The 18,976-nt window shown below is 40.9% G+C and overlaps 2 protein-coding genes across 3 annotated transcripts; one reads left to right on the forward strand and one right to left on the reverse strand.

Annotated features, from left to right (window-relative positions):
- Positions 1–70: 70 nt before the first annotated feature.
- Positions 71–7,990, forward strand: cdkn3 (cyclin-dependent kinase inhibitor 3). 2 transcript variants are annotated; one of them, XM_042071860.1, is made up of 8 exons: positions 71–148; positions 3,482–3,567; positions 3,968–4,023; positions 4,127–4,171; positions 4,504–4,726; positions 5,217–5,248; positions 5,367–5,470; positions 7,598–7,990. In XM_042071860.1, exons 1-8 carry the CDS (start codon positions 137–139, stop codon positions 7,682–7,684), a joined length of 645 nt encoding a protein of 214 aa, XP_041927794.1. In that variant the 5' UTR covers positions 71–136; the 3' UTR covers positions 7,685–7,990. The 2 variants fall into 2 exon arrangements, with proteins under 2 accessions (XP_041927794.1, XP_041927795.1); XM_042071861.1 differs by having other exon boundaries at positions 103–148; positions 3,454–3,567.
- A 353-nt stretch (positions 7,991–8,343) lies between these two features.
- On the reverse strand, positions 8,344–17,294 carry cnih1 (cornichon family AMPA receptor auxiliary protein 1). The gene is made up of 5 exons (XM_042071869.1): positions 17,077–17,294; positions 15,913–15,981; positions 11,684–11,796; positions 10,013–10,156; positions 8,344–9,683 (listed from the first exon to the last, which is right to left on the reverse strand). The coding sequence occupies exons 1-5, from the start codon at positions 17,155–17,157 to the stop codon at positions 9,656–9,658; spliced, it is 435 nt and encodes a 144-aa protein (XP_041927803.1). The 5' UTR covers positions 17,158–17,294; the 3' UTR covers positions 8,344–9,655.
- Positions 17,295–18,976: the final 1,682 nt, after the last annotated feature.

Raw genomic sequence — 18,976 nt, forward strand, 5'->3', positions numbered from 1 at the left:
GTGCAGTAACAATGTAACAGTAAGAACTGTTTATAGGTGTGGCTTATTCATGCCGCTCTCTCATTGGCCAGTAGGCGCAAAGTGAGTTTTTAAAATGCTTTCATGACAACACGCTCAGCTAGTCGCTGAATGGACTATGGTGAATTTGGTAAGAATACTCACATGATTTATAATCAGTTTTGCAACTGTTTTGTGTTTGAAATTCGTGCAGTAGATGGTGATATGTTTATACGATGCATTTGCATGCATTAGATTGTGAGGAAAATGTGCAATTCAGTTTAACAAGTTTCTAACACTACGGTTGCTAACCTAGCGTTAGCTCATCTGGTGAACTAACGTTACAGTCATTGCAACAGTGCCCTTAACAAACTAATCATTTTTACTTTGCTGCAAGTGCTTCGTGAGGCGTGTCATAGCCCCCATTGATATCTTGATAGTTAATGTCAGAAATGCACTCATGGACGACCTAAAATGCCACTTCATAATTGTATGCAGGTGCTACTATATTGCTAGCTGTCAAATACTTCTAGATATGCACTAGCTAGCCAACTACTAACGTTACCGTCTGTGGGCTTGTAGAGGCTGCGCCTGCGTCCGTTTAGATTAGAACAGTAGGCGCGCTATTACTTGTAGTTGTATTTAACACAATTCCAAATGTAGAACATTTTGTCAGTTCACATGTGCGCTCTACACATAATATTTTTTTTTCAAACATGAGGGCGGGTCCCGAAGTGTGCTGAACCCAGAGTCGTATCACCGAGAGGCTGCGCTACAGATGCAAAGACGTGCAATCTAGTGTTAATCAGCCACATGTTTTAAAGGACTAGACCGATGATGACCATGAAGGGGGGAGAAACTGTCACTAGAGCAGGGGTTCTCAAACATTTGTGGGCCGGGGACCCCTCATGGAGTGTAAAATTCTCCAAGGACCCCTCATAATCGCAACACATACAACTTAAGTTAATCATGTAGTTGTACAGCCCTTCTTTCTGTTATATATGTTATATGTATTTTAAAAACATAGAGTGCTAATACCACAATAGTCATGTTCGCAGACTGACCGTATGTAGGATTTGTTTTAAAGGATTGTTTTTTTTTAAGGATTGTTGTTTCTTTGTCAAATGTAGGCCTACTGTGTTGATAACATAGTGTTTGCTTCACATAACTTTCATTTTGTTGGTGGTTAATTAATAGTAAAGTGTTTTGACGTATTGATGTAACGTATCAGCAGATGAATTTGGCAAATACTGATACTGTACTGATACCTTTCGCCATATAAGACAATTTCATATTTGGTAGGAAACTTTGTCAGGGACCCCCTGACAATGTGCGGAACCCACTTTGAGAACCAATGCACTAGAGGACATGTCATGCTCATAACTGAACTGAAAAATAGCCTACATTTCAGGGTCGGCGGGTAACGAAGGCTAAAAAATTATGTTGCGTAAGGCCTGGGCATTTTTATTATGCGCACATCACAGGGAAGTTTAAATAGCCTTACAATTTATTGCTAGTGTCGTCCAGGTCCACCGTGTCCTAAGACCAAATAAATCATTGTGGATTTTAGGAGGAATGGGCTTGATCCAGCTACTATATCATACATGGAAAAGATCAGACAGAATAGAATAGAATAATAGAATAAATCTTTAATGTCCACCAAGGTGGACATTTTTCTTTGGCTCACCAGACATAAAGACAGATAGACATACAGCCACAATATCATCTCAGACATACAAGTTGAAATATCATGATAAAATACATAGAAAAAAATAAGAGTAGAAAGTACATAAAAATAGGAGTAAAAGAAATAGCATCTCAGTTTGATATTGTCACTTGGTTTGATTGAGGATACTGATGGCATTTGGAGTAAAGGATTTTTCAAATACACTTTTTGCCAGAGGCACTCTGTAGCGCCTCTCAGACTTCAGGAGCTCAAACTGGCTAGAGAGAGGGTGTGTACTATCCATACCTCCATGGTTCTATCTGGGTGTGTACTATCTGTAATGATCCTAGCTTTCTTCCTCATTCTGTCAGTATATATTTGTGTCCGGTGTCTTTGAGGTCTTCCTACTATTTTACTAGCTATTGACACTATCCTGTTTAGTTTGTTATTGGATCTACAGCTAAGGTGTCCAAACCAAGCAGAGAGGTGAAAGGTTAACACACTTTCAATGTGTGTAGTGTATACTAGCTTAGTTATCTGAGCATTAACACCCACGGCTCAGTCTTCTGAGGAGACTGAGTCGTTGTGACCATTTCTTAAAAATGTACTCGGTGTTAACAACCGTACCTAGGTATTTAAAAGTTCCCACAGTTTCAACTGCTAGGCCATTAAGTGAAACTGGCTCTGTTGTGTCTTGTTTTTTGCAGAAGACTAACTCCTTTGTTTTTGACACATTGATCTCTAGCTCGCTATCATTGCACCATGCTTCAAGGGCCTTTATGTGTGCTAGATAGGAGGCCTCACCAGAGGGGTCAGTTTTTTGTAAGAGGCCTTCTAACGCCATGTCATCCGCATATTTTATCAATTTGAAGAGGCTATCGTTGATAGAGAACTCGTTATTGAATAGAGAGAAAAGTAGAGGGGAAAGAACGCTGCCTTGTGGGCAGCCTGTACTGATGGTTTGCACTCCTGACAAAATGCCATTTACACATACCCTCTAAGGGTGACAGGAGAGGAAGTCTCTGATCCAGAGAATCAGGCCCTTATCTATGTTAATTTTGGCTAGTCTTTGCAGGAGAATGTTTAGTTTCATGGAATTAAAAGCTGCACTAAAATCTACAAATAGGACTCTAGCACATCCCTTAGGAAGTGCAAGCTGAGTCTAGAAGGACCAGCACAGTTACTATGGAAAAGAAGTGGAACTGTTCTCCAGCTATAGATACCTTGGGGGTATAGCCTACAGCTGGACAACAAGCTCGACTGGTCCATCCTCATGGGAGATCTGTCCAAAAAAGGACAAAGCAGACTACAATCAGGAAGTTGACCTGTCTGGTCAATCATATTAGATTGCCTTTTAAGTTTGCTGGCATGAGAAAAGTTAGCTAATTAATTCAAACTGAAGAAGAGGAAAGTTACAATATAGTAGTTTATTTTGCAGAGTCATCTGTCTGTGATAACATCAATTGATATTTTGAATACCAAACAAACTTGTTAATGTCAGGCTAAATGTTGGTTCTACATGTGGGGCGGTGGTAGTGAAGTAGTGGTTAAGGAGCTGGGCTAGTGTGCAGTAGCCTGAAAGTGGTGGGTTCAATTCCTGGCTTCCACAGTTGTACCCTTGAGCAAGGCACTTAACCCCAATTTGCTCCGGGACAATGTGATCCCTTGTAATATAGTCGACATATGTAAGTCACTTTGGATAACGTAGTGTCTGCTAAATTAATAAATGTCAATGTAAATGCTTTGTATAACCCCCTTACTGAACCCTTGATGCATTGCGTAATTAACAGTAAACTAAATGTTCCCTGGCTCTCCCAGCCAGCTGTCATGAGGACCACAGAGTTTGATTCGTCTGACGAGGAGGACACGGGTGAAGAGGAGTGTACCCCTCTGCTAATCTCCTGGTAAGCCTTTCACAGGTCTCACGTACACAGTAAAGTGAAGTTGTATTCAAGCTTCATGAAAAGTTGAAGCAATCATTAGTCCATGTGCGTCACAATTATATTCTAAGTCAGTTCTACCCAGGCTCTAAAATTGAAAACACTCGCCTTGTATTTTAAGAAGATGTATCTAATCCAATGAGAAGTACCTTCCCACCATTATCATATCAGGCAGTAGCAAAATGTGTGGTTATGTGAACAAATACCTGTATTGTGTCCGGCATCACAGTATTAGTGTTCATATTAGTGAACACTAATTAGATCCTTAAATCTTACCTATGTATGTAACTATGTTGGCTGATGCTTAATCCTGTATCCTTGATGTTTTTGTTTGTTTGTTTATTTGTGTGCTTGTTTACTGTAGGTTGTCTTTGTCAGTGGTGGAGTGCTCCCAGTCTCTGGGTATTTGCTCACTGCCAGGTAAGTCACAGCCAGTCCCAGTGGTACTGAACTGAAAGGCCTGTATGTGTGTCACAGCAACTCGTCATCTAACAAGTCTGCTTTGTGTCTCATCGTTTGGCAGGATGCAAGTACAAAGATGTGAGGAGGAACCTGCAAAGGGACATGGGTAGGGTGACCTCCTTTTCTACTGAATGGCTGAGTGAGGAGTGGCAGGTGCTTGCTGGGAGTTGAGATTAGTTTGATGTAATTGATTGATGTTATGAATTCTTGTTGATTGATTCATGATTTTACCATGATTATAATATCAATTCATACAAGGTGTTAAACTATTAAACTCTGCTTCAAGTGCACACAATGAGTATGGGACTTGCACGTCTTAGAGAAACCGTTTAATGCTTAATGCTGCTACTCTTGTAGTTAAGCTATTCTAGTAGGTTGCTTACCTGTATTTAAGCCATTTTTGGTTGCTTATCTGTGTGTATATGTGGCTGTCTCCAGGCCAGCTGCAGGAGCAGGGTGTGGAGGATGTGTTTGTGTTGTGCACGCGTGGGGAGCTGCAGCGCTATCGGGTGCCGGGGCTCCTGGAGGCCTACAGCCAGCATGGTCTCACCATCCACCACCTGCCCTTCCCCGACGGCTGCGCCCCAGAGCTGCCCCAGTGCTGCCAGATCCTGGAGGAGCTGCAGGCTAGTCTGCAGGCCAACCGCAGAACCATCATCCAGTAAGACACTCCCACACACAGAGTGGACGCACATCACACACATGGAGTTGACATACACATATATACTCACACAGAGTGGAGACACACATATACTGCAACAAGTAATATAATAAATTATTCTGAAATAATCATCTGACATAAATAATTATAAAGTATATTTCACAGCTCTGCTTTACTTAGCAAAGCACACACACAGCTCACACAGGTAATATAGAGCGTAATGCAGTCCACGAGAATGGCTGCAGTTTTTTACAATGGCTTCAAACCAGCTTTGAACGCAATTCAGCCAATCACAATCACAAATCAAGGATTGATAATATCCATTTTAGAAGGCTCTTTTTTTCTTCTAACTTGCATTGTAGAATTTTGCAAGTCTGATACTGTAAATTCATTAGATCTGTAAATTTAGTTTATAATAGATAAAGTTTGAATTCTGTAAAAAAAAATCAGCGAGAAATAGTATGACTGACTCTACTTTGTTTTTCTACAGTTGTTATGGAGGTCTTGGTCGTTCAGCACTAAGTAAGTGGACTTTCCCTACCAACTGGTGTACTGTTATAGAAACCTTCAGCTTCACACAAGAGCTTCATTAATTCTACATCTGTGTGTGTGTGTGTTTCTGTGTGCACACACTTGCCAGTTGCGGCATGTCTGCTACTACAGCTCTCTGTCTCCATGACGCCCAACAAAGCCATTGAGATCCTCCGGGAGCTGAGAGGAGGCGGGGCCATTCAGACAGTCAAGGTGAGTGACAGAGGAGGAATCTGCTGAAACCCGACACCTTCAGTTACTGTACAAGTCCTGAAGTGTTTCTAAACTTTATACTACAGCATAACATTCTCAATATACAGTAGTTCAGGTTGCAAACGTCATGCTTAAACATATCAATGTCAGTGTATTAGGTTGCAAATTTTATACAACAGCACATCAGGTTCAGTGCATTTTAGGTTGCAAATGTTATAGCACAGCATGTGTTTAGTTTATGTTGTAAACTGTTCACAACATATCTAACACAATTTACTTTAGACATCAAACTTCATACTGTAGCACATCAGGTTCAGTGTACTTGAAGTTGTACAGCCAGAACATTTCCCTGTAAATGTCACAGGAAACACCTGCCTTGGATTAGTTGTAGACCACACACTGTTGTCAATCTGCTCATGTATATTTTCCATCATATGCTTTAAGGACTGTCTGGGTCTCCTCCATCTAGAGTGTCCAGGAGTTGTCCGCTTTTAACATTTTTATCCGCTTTGTTGTGGTCCGTGTACTGATTACAAAGATATGTATAAATCCAATGCCTTATTTTATCTGTCTTGAAGCTTACTGGTTGTCAAGTCTGCAAATAAGTCTGTAAAATGCAAATAAAAACAGAATGTGATAATATACAAGTCTCGTAAACCCATATTTAGCAGCAAAAAGGACAAAGACAACATATCAAATGACTATTTCATGGAAAATATATGTTAATTTTGAATTTGATGCCAGCAACATGTTTCAAAAAAAGTTGGGACGGGAGCATGTTTACCACTGTGCCGCTTCACCTCTTCATTTAACACAATTCTGTAAATGTTTATGAACTGAGGAGACCATTTGCTACAGTTTTGAGAATGAAATGTTGTCCCATTACTCCACGATATAGGATTTCAGTTGCAGACAGGCCATCTTAGCACCTGGACTCTTCCTCTATGGAAAAATACTATTTAAATATGTGCAGAATTCATTTTGGCATTGTTTTTCTGAAATATTCAAGGTCGTCCCTGGAAAAGACATTGCCTGGATGGCAGTATATGTTGCTCAAAACCTGTATACATAATTCAGAATTGATTGTGCTTTGCCAAATGTGCAAGATGCCCATGCTGTAGGCACTAATGCTCTTCCACACTGTCATAGATGTTGGGTTTTGAACTGAGCACTAAAACAAGTTGGATAGGTTGGATACTTGGATAGGCCCCCTCCTCTTTAGCCCAGATGAGTCCATGATTTCCAAAAAGAATGGCATACTTTGATTGGTCTAACCACAGGACCTTTTTCCACGTTACCTCAGTCCATTTTAAACAAGCTCAGGCCCAGATTAGAGGGTGGTATTTTCTGTATTATGTCTCAATACAATTTTAGCTGTTTAGCAAAATATTGGCTGGTTGGTTTTTGAATTGAGTATCAAACTGTGCACATAGACAATGTTTATCAGAGGTTTTTCTGAGCCCATACAATGACATGTCTGGAAACAGGTCTAGTATTGATGCAGTGCCATCTGAGGTCCAAAAGACCACGGACATCCAATTTGTTTTTCAGCTCTTTCCCTTGTTTGCAAAGATTTCTCTGTATTATCTGAATGTATTAATAATATGTCCTGTAGATGATTAACTCCCCAAATACATCACAATTTCATGTTAAGAAGCATTAAAATGACATTGTTTCATCATTTGTACGCAGAAGTTTACAGTGATGAATATCCCTACATCTTTACTTCTAAGAGACCCTGCCTCTCTGGGGTGCTCTTTTTCATACCCAATCATGTTGCCAGTTACCCTAATTAGTTGTGAAACATTCTTCCTTTTGTTTTCTTTATCATTACACAACTTTTCCAGCATTTTGTTACCCCCGTCCCAACTTTTTTTGAAACATGTTGCTGGTATCAAATTAGAAATTAACATATATTTTCCATGAAATTGTCAAATTCGTCATTTTCAACATTTGATATGTTGTCTGTGTCCTTTTTACAAACTAAATATGAGTTTAAGAGATTTGCAGATTATTACGTTCTGTTTTTATTCATATTTTACACAATGTCACAACTTTTTCTGTTTTGGGGTTGTAAAATAAGCTGGTAATACTTGCAAATTTATCATTTTTGTCTGTCTTTCACAGCAATATAACTTCCTTCATGAGTTTCGGGAAAAGTTTGCTGAATATCAGGAGAACAAAGCTTTTTCAGAGAGGTCGGTGTCCCGGTAACTCGCACCCACCCCAGCCCTCAGGAGATTTGAGATTCTGATTATTATAAGGGAAAATACTGCTTTGTTTTCAATTGTGGAGAAAATGCTATCAGCTTGATTATGTTTCATAAAGAGTGTTAATTTTTCTTAATTGCACTTCATAAGAAAAATTTGTAATTTTGCAGAAATATTTTAAGTTTTAATTTTCCACATTTGTCTGGGAGAAAGTAAGTTTGTAGAGCTGATTTTCAGTATGCACCTTGTGAAGTAAATTATATGAATGACCACCAAATAAATGTGAATAAAAGGGATATATTTGGTAAAATTATGTGAATTCCAGCATCAATGCAGCAAAATTAAGCATTAAATTTGAAAGGAGCAAGAGGACAATACGCTAAAGAGAGAGCTCTACTTGCACCTGGCATTTGGTTCCAAGAGGCCTTGGTTTATAGCCAGATAGCAGATTGCCCCCTGTGTCTGCTAATGGGTGAATTGGGTGTGGTGGTGATGCCTGTAAAATGACTGGCAGGTGCATAGGTAGAATCTGTTTATTTCAGTTCTTCTTGTCAAGGTTCCATCACATTTGCAAGGGGTCGACATAGAAAATGGAGGTTTGCTAGCTAAACCAAGGGCTGGAGTATCAGTCATTCCACACTGGTAGAAAGTTGTTGGTTTTTCTTTTTGAAGTTCCCATCCACTCAAACACAAATGTACACACACACACACACACACCTCAGTCCTGACTGTCTGGTTTAAAAATCTATCCGTCTACTTGTGGCAATGGGACAGACACATAAGAATGCAAAGTGATAAAGCTGCATTCTTTTGAAAACATAACTTATATTCAAATAAAACAACAAAGATGCATTAACATTCCACACAGTCGTCAGACATAAGAATAATTTGCTTTCAACATAACGTGAAAGGAGTGTCAACTCAGGAAAGTGTTACAAGAGGGAGGGGGGGGGGACAGACGGTAGAGGTTCCATGTTTGATATCAGCTATGATGCCTACATATACTGTGTCTCAGGAGACACACACACACACGTTGGCAAAATTAAACAGATGGCAAAACTGAAACTCAATATTCCAAAAACCTGATATTCCCATGAAAAATACCATTTCAGAAGCATAATAGTTTACCATATTAATTTTTGTCTGAACACAAAGGCATCCTAATATAGTCACTGAGTACAGTTCCAATATTTTTATCCTAGGTTGGCCCAACACTGGTTACATATGAAGCTGAACTAGCTATGTCCTCAAAGCACACATATTATGATAGATAGGGGATGTACACACTTGTTGACAACCCAGTTGATTGTCATCCTCCTCCTGGTTACCACAACTCCTGCTCTACCTGCTAGTACAACCCACTGCAATGTCTAGAATAACTGTGTAGACTGCTCTGATTTTCAGCTGCCCGATCAAAAACATCAAAAACATTTAAATTAAACATCAACCTTCAAAATCCTGGTAAGTGTACTCATGCAATAAATATTGCCTGATGTACTAGTAATTTTATTCACACAGTTTCATGAAAATGAATCCTGCCATCATTCACTTCTTCAAAAATGTGAATAGACTACTGATCGGCGTGTCCACATAGTATCCTGATTTCAAAATTGGGGATGGGGAAGGGGGGAAAATACTATAAACTTTATTTTAACTTCACAAATAAATTCAGCACATAAACAAGAGAGAAGGGGAAAAAAACAGGCTAATTATTCAGGGCTATAATGTGGTTTTAGTCCCTTCTCAAGAGGACTCTTATTTTGAAAGGGCTGCCATGTCCTGTCCTCGTTGTTGTTTAGGGAGAGAGGGGGGATTGGTTAAGAGTCTGTCAGCCTTTTTAAACGCTCTCTCTGACAAAGGGTGTCTGTAGAGGTCCAAATTTCAGCTCAAAATATTTTTTAAAAAAAAGAGCTGAGCATGTGTCGTCCTTTCCACACACCTCTTCCTACTTTCTTTTGAAGTGTGTTCTTTCTGTTTAGGAGCTGACCAGCACGTAGATCATTCTGCAAGCACAGAAATTACACACAATTACAATGACCCTGATATGATGTTCATTGCGCTCTATTGAATAGATTTGTTTTTCTAAGTGACCAAAGCAAAGCAATCAAATTAAAAATAAAGTCCACTTTCAAAAAACAATTAAAGTGGACTTTAAGGGCCGGTTTCCCATCCACGGATTCAGCCTACTGCCAGGCTAAAAGCTTTTTCTTCTATGGAGATTTTCATTGAGGTTACCTATTAGTCTAGGGCTAGGCTTAATCAGTGTACGGAAAATCAGCCCCACAACCTGACTAAACACACAGCACTGTTGCACAAATACAACGCTACTTACCCATAGAGATAGTAGAAAAAGGAGAGGAGGTAGAAGGCAAGCTTGCACCAGCCCTCTTTCTGGCAGTAGGCCAGGATGTCTGCGTTCATGATGGTGGTGGGGTCGTACAGGCCAGGCCCACTCATCACTGGCCGACTCATGTACCTGAGGGACACACAGCGATTTCATTTGTTCATCCATTCATTCATTTCTGATTGATGCAGTTACAGAGCAAATACTATTCATGTGCTACATCACTGCATATGATCAATATTTATGACACAATCTTACTTTTGTAAGTGTAATTCAATTTACAACATCATATACCAGGTTACTGAGAAATTACTGCTTAGCTAGGAAGTACTCCACTGAGTGGAGGCTGTGCTCAAAGGAGAAATCTGTCCGATTTTTACATGGATCTTGATCGCTAGATGTAGATATGACAGTGCAAACTTTGAATTCAAACGGTTTCTTGACAATTAATGAGTTGAAAACGCATCGTTTTGTCACGTACGGGTCCTGTTCATGCCCCCAGACCTAGCATTGTAGCTGACTAGGAGTACTGGCCATTAACTGCAGTAACTCTAGTTCGGTAGCACCGATTTTGGTCGTTTATTTTTCCTATCGACAGTAATCAGCGATGTCTAGCGATCAAGATCCGTGTGAAAATCGCCCGAATTTCTCCTTTAACCCAACATTTTGAAATATCAAATGTAAAGGTGCTCTAAGCGATGTTGGGTAACGTCACTTCTGTTGCCGTTCAAACAAAACAGAGCTAGCTCGCTACTCCCGCCCCTTCCCTCCTGTGCAATTGAAACTCTCCAAAACGCACATCTCGTCGGTGATTGGCTGTATAAGTATAAGCAGAGACTTTCTAATGTGGAGACACAGCACTCAAAAAATATGAGAAAAATGGAAAATGGATGGGGCTAGTTTGTCACGCCAATATGGCCGTTGTCTACACATATCCCACCCCTTCCTCGGCAAAACGTCGACATGTGAATACATTGAGCCAATCATGTGGTGTGATGTGAATACATTGAGCCAATCATATGGTGTGTTGTGAAGACATCGTGCCAATCATGTGTTGTGATCTCGCCGCTGGAGCAAGATTGGTGTCGTGAAGCCTTGCGCGCACGCAGTTCGACCCAAAGACTGTGCCCGATGAGTGCCCATAAAACGTTGGTATATGGCCGCCGAGTGGAGGGACTTGCCTAAAAGGACTTTGGTATAAGTAAGTATATATACTCTTGATCCTGTGAGGGAAATTTGGTCTCTGCATTTATCCCAATCCGTGAATTAGTGAAACACACTGCACACAGTGAACACACAGTGAGGTGAAGCACACACTAATCCCAGCGCAGTGAGCTGCCTGCATCAACAGCGGTGCTAGGGGAGCAGTGAGGGGTTAGGTGCCTTGCTCAAGAGCACTTCAGCCATGGCCTACTGGTCGGGGTTCGAACCAGCAACCCTCCGGTTACAAGTCCGAAGCGCTATAACCAGTAGGCCACGGCTGCTGGAACAGTTTACAAAAATGTGACAAAAAATATGTTTTAGCTTAGAAACCGTGCAACATCCCTTAGAGCACCGTTAACCAAGGCCCTTGAGATCTTAAGCATAGTGAAAGCTAATCAGACTATCAACACTGTTAATAATGTGAATGGGTGAGGGTGGGAAGTGATGAGGACCCACCTCCAGACATGGTAGGCCAACAGGGGCATGTTAAGACCCAGCGTGAGCCACTCAGCTGCACACAGGAACATCACGCAAAAGAACATGTGGATCATGTACTCAGGGAGCACCAGCTGCAAAGAGAACACACATACAAGGACACCACGGGAGACACATTAATTAGACACATCCACACAGATACACAAGCACCACTCATAGGATGCATGCAGTTGCTTCACATCCTACTTTCTGACTGTGACTTTGACTTTGTCTTTCTTACTGCTTTCGCCCCCCTCTCTCTCCTGCTTTCTAACACAAACACATAAGACAACACACATTTATAGCAGATGCAAGAGCAACCCCCACACAAACAGCCCTGAGAGACTGACACAAACTCACACAAACACTTTCACAGAGGCAACACTTAAAGTCCTTGCACGACCCTGCTTTATTAAGTTACTCAGAGCATTCTATTTTTGGAAACCGCCAGAAAAACACATTTTCACATCCTGACCAATCATCTAATTTCTCCTCCCAGTGGAAATGCATCTACCTGCCCTTCCACTTTGTAAGTCTGTCTGTGGTCATCGGTGCTTTAAAGGCACAAACCAAAACAGTTGAGCTCAAAATATCATGCTATCTTAAGCAGAAGCCACTGCAACCTCCACATCTCCCATCTAATGAAACACTTATCACCGTCTAAAAACGTCACCAACTCATTCCTCTGTTTGCTGTCAATGTCTTCATTTAGGGCCTACATTTTTACACTATGTGCTAACGACTTTTCTGCTCAGACTCAGAGAGCCCTTGGAGTAGTAATACAAACTGCAGGCTAATGTCATCCTGTATGAGTTGGCTGAGCCTGGAAGAGTGTTGTCTGGCTGAGCACCAAGGAGAGATTTAAAAAGAAAGAACAGGGTCCAGAGAGAGAGAGAGAAAAAGAGAAAGGGAGAGAGAAAGAAAGAAAGAAAGAAAGAAAGAAAGAAAGAGGGACAGCATGCAGAGACCACTGTTGGCAGGCCAGGTTTAATGTCTTTCTGAGTGATCTTCACACACCGATGACCTGCGCCATATGCTCTTGTAACGACCCAGCAAGCATCCCACTCTGAGCTAACACTACCTGCTGGACGTGTAATCACGAGTGAATGAGTGCAAGGCCAGTGAACATTCTGCCCTGGCCAATTTGGACACGAAGTACAGAAAATCCAATCATTCATGAACACTTCCCGTCTTATGTAAACATACATACCATGTGTACATATAGAAAACTGTATATAGAAAACTTTCACATTCAGCTATCCAACCTTCAGGAAAACATAGGTGGACAGAACCAAAACAGGCACACAATCACTCTCACTCACTCACACACACGTGTGTCACATACTGTACATACAGACACACGCGCACGCACACACACACACACACACACACACACACACACACACACACACCAAGCTTGGCCATGCTAAGGTGTGATAGCAAGCTGGCAAAGAGGCAGGCAGCTAGGGCCCAACAAGGCGGGTATGCAGTGAGGGGGCAGGCGGTGCCCTTGGCTCCGTGGTGATGCCATGCAGTAGAGAGAGGCTGGGGGTAAGTCTGGGCCATGGGGAGGGGGCAGGTGAGCACAGCAGGCAAGCAGGCAGGTCGTGGGGGGTGTTTCAGTTAATGAGGGTGGAGAGAGGTGGTTAGTAGTCCTGCACTGTGTATTGCCAAAGCCCAACACTAGAACACATCGTTTAGATCATTACTATCGCAAAAAAACGAAGATGAACTTTGTGAAATGAAGAACACTTAAAAAATAAAAGACTTTAACTTAGTATGATGTTCAGGAGCTGCTAAAAGTAAAAAATAACTCCACTACATCACCTAGTAGTTTAGTACAGATAGTGCCCCCCCCCCCCCCCCTTCATTTTTTGATAAACTGGGGAATTTGACCAAACAACCAACAGTATGTATCTGTCTAAGGTTGCAGCGCCTCACTGTTCCTCCCCATTCCCCTCGGCTGTCTAATCAGGTAGCTATGCTAAAGCCACTGAGCTTTTCAGCCTGAGAGTTGGACAGCCATCTGTTCCTCAGTCCTGAGACACTTTGCCTGAAGGAGCTCCCTGGCAAAATCTCAAAACTCACTTCTTTCCTCTACCTGAGCTCTGATCTAACAGAGACAACCGAAGTCCAAGCACAAAGAATTGATCTCTCTACTACAGGATGGTAGGCCAGAGGCCACTTAAAGATATTTCTGCATAGCAAGTACAAACGTGTCATTCTAGATGACTGCATCAATGTGCCAAGGGGCTGCACCATGCTTCAAAGCGGTGTTGTAAAAATACCCAATAAAATCTCGACTGAGAGGTCTATGACAAGTGTGTGTGTGTGTGTGTGTGTGTGTATGTTTGACACACACAGTCACAGAGAAACAGAGAGGACAAGAGGCAGTATGCGGTGAAACCCTCAGATGGCAGATAATAACCCTGGGCAGATTAAGAGGCCATGGGGATCCTTAGTGGCTCAGGCAGTCGTGTAATCCCACCCTGAAGCCCATCTAAATCTCAGCCTAAACATCGCCTCAATCCGATTTTACACACCAACAGAGCCACGAGCCAAATTACACACTACACCTCCCTTGTGCCAATGGCTATACTCCACGAATCTAGAGACAGAGCTCCAAGCCATGAAAGATTCCACGGAAACACAGATTTAGGACAGATACATAGAAATATTCTAACCCACTGCGATCATCATTGTGTTACTTGCCAAATAAGAATTCATCCTTTTCAAAGATAGGATAAAGCATACAGGATAGCACCTAGGTGAACTAGCCTATGTGCATATCTTTTAGAAACATGAAATATTGTTTCAGATGTATCCTACTACAGATCCATCGTGAGGAAAACTGGAAACAACTGCTGTAGTTTCAATAATAGGGAGTCACAAGATCTCTCGTTGACCCACTGTAATTGGAATACTGGGAAGTCTGAGGGAGGAATCATATTTTGAACAGGAGATGTTCTAAACACGTGTCCACAATCCTGTATGATTAATACTGTATGCAAACAAAGGGTAGGTTGTAAGAGATCATGCATGTTCTTCGAGCTCTTGCAAGTCTTTTCAGTTAACACCCTGGGCTTTGTGGTTGCAGCAGACTGATCAAGGAAGCTGATGCTCTCAATGAAACTAGTCTGCTTTGCTGGCATACTGCCCAAGTCAAAATAGCAGCCTACACTATTCAATCGAATCTCAACACACAAAAATGTATCTTAAATTCCCAAGTGATATTATTCCACCAGCTAAACGAACAACAACTGGCCACAAAGATTAATTTACAACCAAGCTCAGCAGTTCTCTAGATTGAGTCTCCTGCTCTTAAGCCCCATCAAGACTAGACAGCTGATTATTTGAGGCAGCTCGTGGTGGGGGACTTATCAATTCTAACACTGGTTGCTATGGTAAATGCTGAACCCGCCTAGTATTTAGGAAGCAGGTGCAGCGTGTCAATCCTGTACCTGAAGCTATTACAGCTAAATGGAGAAATCAACAGTACTGTCCTTAACTAATTCCTCCACAGCAAATCCACTGAAGAGGGCCAACTACTGAGGAGGCCAACATCTCTGTTCTTATGTAATTATTTAAGTGCATTAAAACATTAATTCAGTCAATCTAATGAGTCAACTGCAATTGCATGTACTGGCGATCTGATGTTGAAATTATACTTAACTGTACAGAATCTTGAAAATGGCTACAGTGTGGGTTTTGTGTAGTTAACTGAAAAGACATTTGCAAGTACTCCCCTCGTGCACAATGGACTGGACTGGACGGGACACCGCACTGGATCGAGTAACCGGAAATAGGTACAAACCTTCAAAGCAATTTTGACCCTTTTAATCTTTTTGACCCTTTCAACTGTCTTTGTGGCGTTAGTGAAAAAGGGGAGGAGAAATGCGACAGAAACAACAAAAGTACAAAGAGCAGATTAGAAAATCGAAAGAAAAAAAACTAAGTGTTAGTGTTGGACAGTTGACAAGTTTTACTTTTGTAACTTCAAGAAGTCATTCAAATTCAGAACAGTGCAGAGACTTAACACAGCTTACTTAATGTGTATTACATGAGGAGAGACTTTACAATCCCCCCCCAACCTTTTCCCTCTTCCAAAACCCCAACACACATAGAGAAAGAGAGATACGGAAGGAACAGCTGCATGGATGCTGAGATGCGTGCACTGTACATACAAAACGTAGCATGCTAAGTTCACTCACAGGGTTCAGTGTGTTGCATTGGTCTATAGGGTTTTTGTAGTCTGTTTTCAGCTCATCAAATGCAATGATCTGCCAAAGAATAAGAAAAGATGTTATTTGAAGACGAGAAAAAACACTGTTGTAAGGGGTTCCATTTGCAGAAGACATAAAAAGTGTTTTTCATGGGACATTCACATCTTTACAGTGAAAATGAAATAGTGCTACGTATAGCCAAATAAATACATTCTACTGATATGAAGTTGTGTTGACATCCAATTTAGCCCCTTTTGTGTCGAATGAATGCCTAGGTGTTCATCAATGGGATGTGTCACTGTAGTACTTGTTTGGAACAAATGATATCAGATGTGTAAAGTGATCTGCGTGATTCCAATTACGCAGGCTACGCTACCACGAGAGGACTCCTCAATTTGAAGTAGGGAGAGCATTGTATGTGGCGTCGTGGGGAAAAAACACCCAAGTGTCAAAAACAGGAAGCGACTGCTTTAGACAAGATGTCTAGAAACAAAACAAATCCTGCCGTTAACTGACAGTTCCACTTGTTAGTCTGGTTAACCGGTAATGTAACGTTAACCCTAACCACACGGTATGCTAAGACAACGCTATTAGGTAGCAGCTAACCTAGTTCTAATGTTGACGTGGTTCACTTGGAATTCAGCTCGGGCAACATATTGTTTAATCAACATTGTGTAAGCTAGTAAATATTTTGCACATCTCTGTATTTGTTATGATCAAACCAAAAGGAAAGCCAACTACACTAGACGGAGCTCTGAAATCGTTAGCTAACGTTACAGCTAGTATTAATTTAGCGGGTTAGCTGCTAGCCATCAATGGAAGAGAATAGAAATGTTGAGACCAGGCGACTGCGAGTTTAAGAATTATATGATTCCCTTGGAAATTGTTTACAGAATATAAGGGAACATGGGCTATAAGAATCCAGTGCATCTTTAACATTAAACAGTTAAATTCACATCAGCTAACATTAGCCTGCTATAGTTGGCTAGCACTGTCACTGAAACGACTGGGTGTGTGCCATTCATTCGGACTGAAGATACCGGGCTAACATCCCTTGGTATCAACCGTTAGTTTTGTTTAACGCAAACCACGACAAAACTATCTATAGTTGTATGAGCATCGCATTTACAAATCCATTCACAGTACACTTACGTGCCAAATGGCGAAGAATATGAGGGCCGCCGTCAGCAGCAGAGCAAGCATATAACAAAAGGCCGCGAATGTGAACGCCATTTTTAGCTAGAACTAGTGTCGACTGTCGAAACCCCAGTTCAGCCTAGCTAGGCTGCTTAGCTGTCCACCAGTTTGCGGCAACGTCACCTGGAAGAGACAGGCTTCTCGTAAGATCCGGAGAACGCGAGAAGTTGGAGAAAAAACTGCATTGGGAGGAGTGAGTTTTAGTAAACTGAAGGAGGAGTTGGTCATTCATTGAAAATTATCTTTTTGTGTGTTTGTCTACGTCGCACCATCACACACACAAAATGCAAAAATGTTATCTGATAAATAGACTAGAACTAGGCTTAGTATAATATTTGGTCAGAGAGAGCAAATGTTCCAAATAAAAAAAAAAACTGAATAGACAATGCTTCTGTTTTATTGGGAGTACACTGTTGAGACACTGTATAAATTATGGAAAAATACAGACATCTCAAATACATCATCACAGACTGCACTGGGCAAGGAACAATGTTCTACATGACACAAACACTGTATTGTTGCTTTTTTATATAGAAAATACAAATAAGCACTTGATCTCAAACAGCAATGTGTTAAAGTAAAAAAGTACACATCCATCATATATCATGTAAAACAGGCCACATATGGAGACACATCATTACAGGTTGGGGTGAGTGGGGGAGTAGGACAGAGAGAAAGCTATTCAGCACGGTGTGGGACAAGGAGACAGCAATCCTGATGGGGAACCATTTTGGAAAAGCTAATTAAAGAAATAAAAAAAAAAATGCTCTTGAATACTTGAGTATACTTGCAATCTTTCCCAAAACATAAAAAGGAAAATAACAATATTTTACCTCAGGGCAGGCTACAGAGGTGGACTTACTAACTAGATTCACCAAATATCTCTAATGTTGAGAAAAAGATTAATCACTTCCACAGAGTGTCGATAGAACTGACAAGTCAAAGTACCCTGACGAGCCAGACCCACATAAAAATGTAATTTGCTGCCACTAGGGTGCGTCTAGATTTCTAAAGAATCTGCCTTCACAGTTTAAAGTATTCTAATGCTATCCCTCATGTTTTAATGTCATTTTTATGAATCATTGCTTGCAGTATGCAAAGTATTACTCTTCTTTATGTTTATGTTCACACTGAAAAACAAAGTGATATTATGTTTCAGGGTGTGTATGTTGACACAGGCAACCTCAAGACAAGCACACTAAGAAATGCATGCATATATTTTTACAGTGTTTTCGATGGCTGAAACATCCTCTTAGGACAGTTATTATATATGGGATAGCAGTGGTAAACAGCAGAATCAAAATTCACAGGGGTACTTAAAAAACCATGGGTGATAACATTACTGATTGTTTAACCTGTGAATAACTTCAACATATAATAATAAAAACAGGATTCAATTTTTGTATGCAGGAGACAGTTTTTGTATGCAGTTGCTTAAAGAGAAAGCTCAAATGAGAAATGGAGAAAAAGATAAATTATTCTTGTAGTTGCAGTTATGGTAATTGTTTGGGGAAATCTAACCAAACAGAACAACTAAATCAATATTAAATCAAATTCAATTAAATCAATATTACCCTAAAACTGACCAGATTACCCATCTGGGTAATTTCACATAATCTACACATGATATCTATTTGCCCCAAAATTGCAGATATTTAAATCTCACTTAAATCTGTGTTCCACCGCAATTACTGAGATTAAAGCACCCAGTGGCAAACCAAGGCTTGGGATGGACATTTCATCTTTTCACTACGATAACATTCAGTTCCACACATACACACCCACCCACCCACCCACACACACACACACACAACAGCAGCATCTTAGACTTGGCCACTAACTACACTCAAGAGTT

The sequence above is a fragment of the Alosa sapidissima genome, chromosome 19 (genome assembly GCF_018492685.1).
Source record: "Alosa sapidissima isolate fAloSap1 chromosome 19, fAloSap1.pri, whole genome shotgun sequence".
Classification (NCBI taxonomy): domain Eukaryota; kingdom Metazoa; phylum Chordata; class Actinopteri; order Clupeiformes; family Clupeidae; genus Alosa; species Alosa sapidissima.

Coding starts and splice junctions, on each gene's coding strand:
- cdkn3 (XM_042071860.1), top strand. Junction 4,024..4,126: donor GGGTATTTGCTCACTGCCAG/GTAAGTCACAGC, acceptor ATCGTTTGGCAG/GATGCAAGTACAAAGATGTG. Junction 4,172..4,503: donor GAACCTGCAAAGGGACATGG/GTAGGGTGACCT, acceptor GGCTGTCTCCAG/GCCAGCTGCAGGAGCAGGGT.
- cnih1 (XM_042071869.1), bottom strand. CDS start 17,157: ATGGCGTTCACATTCGCGGCCTTTTGTTATATGCTTGCTCTGCTGCTG. Junction 15,982..17,076: donor TATTCTTCGCCATTTGGCAC/GTAAGTGTACTG, acceptor ATTCTTTGGCAG/ATCATTGCATTTGATGAGCT. Junction 9,684..10,012: donor TTTTTCTACTATCTCTATGG/GTAAGTAGCGTT, acceptor CTGTGCTTGCAG/AATGATCTACGTGCTGGTCA.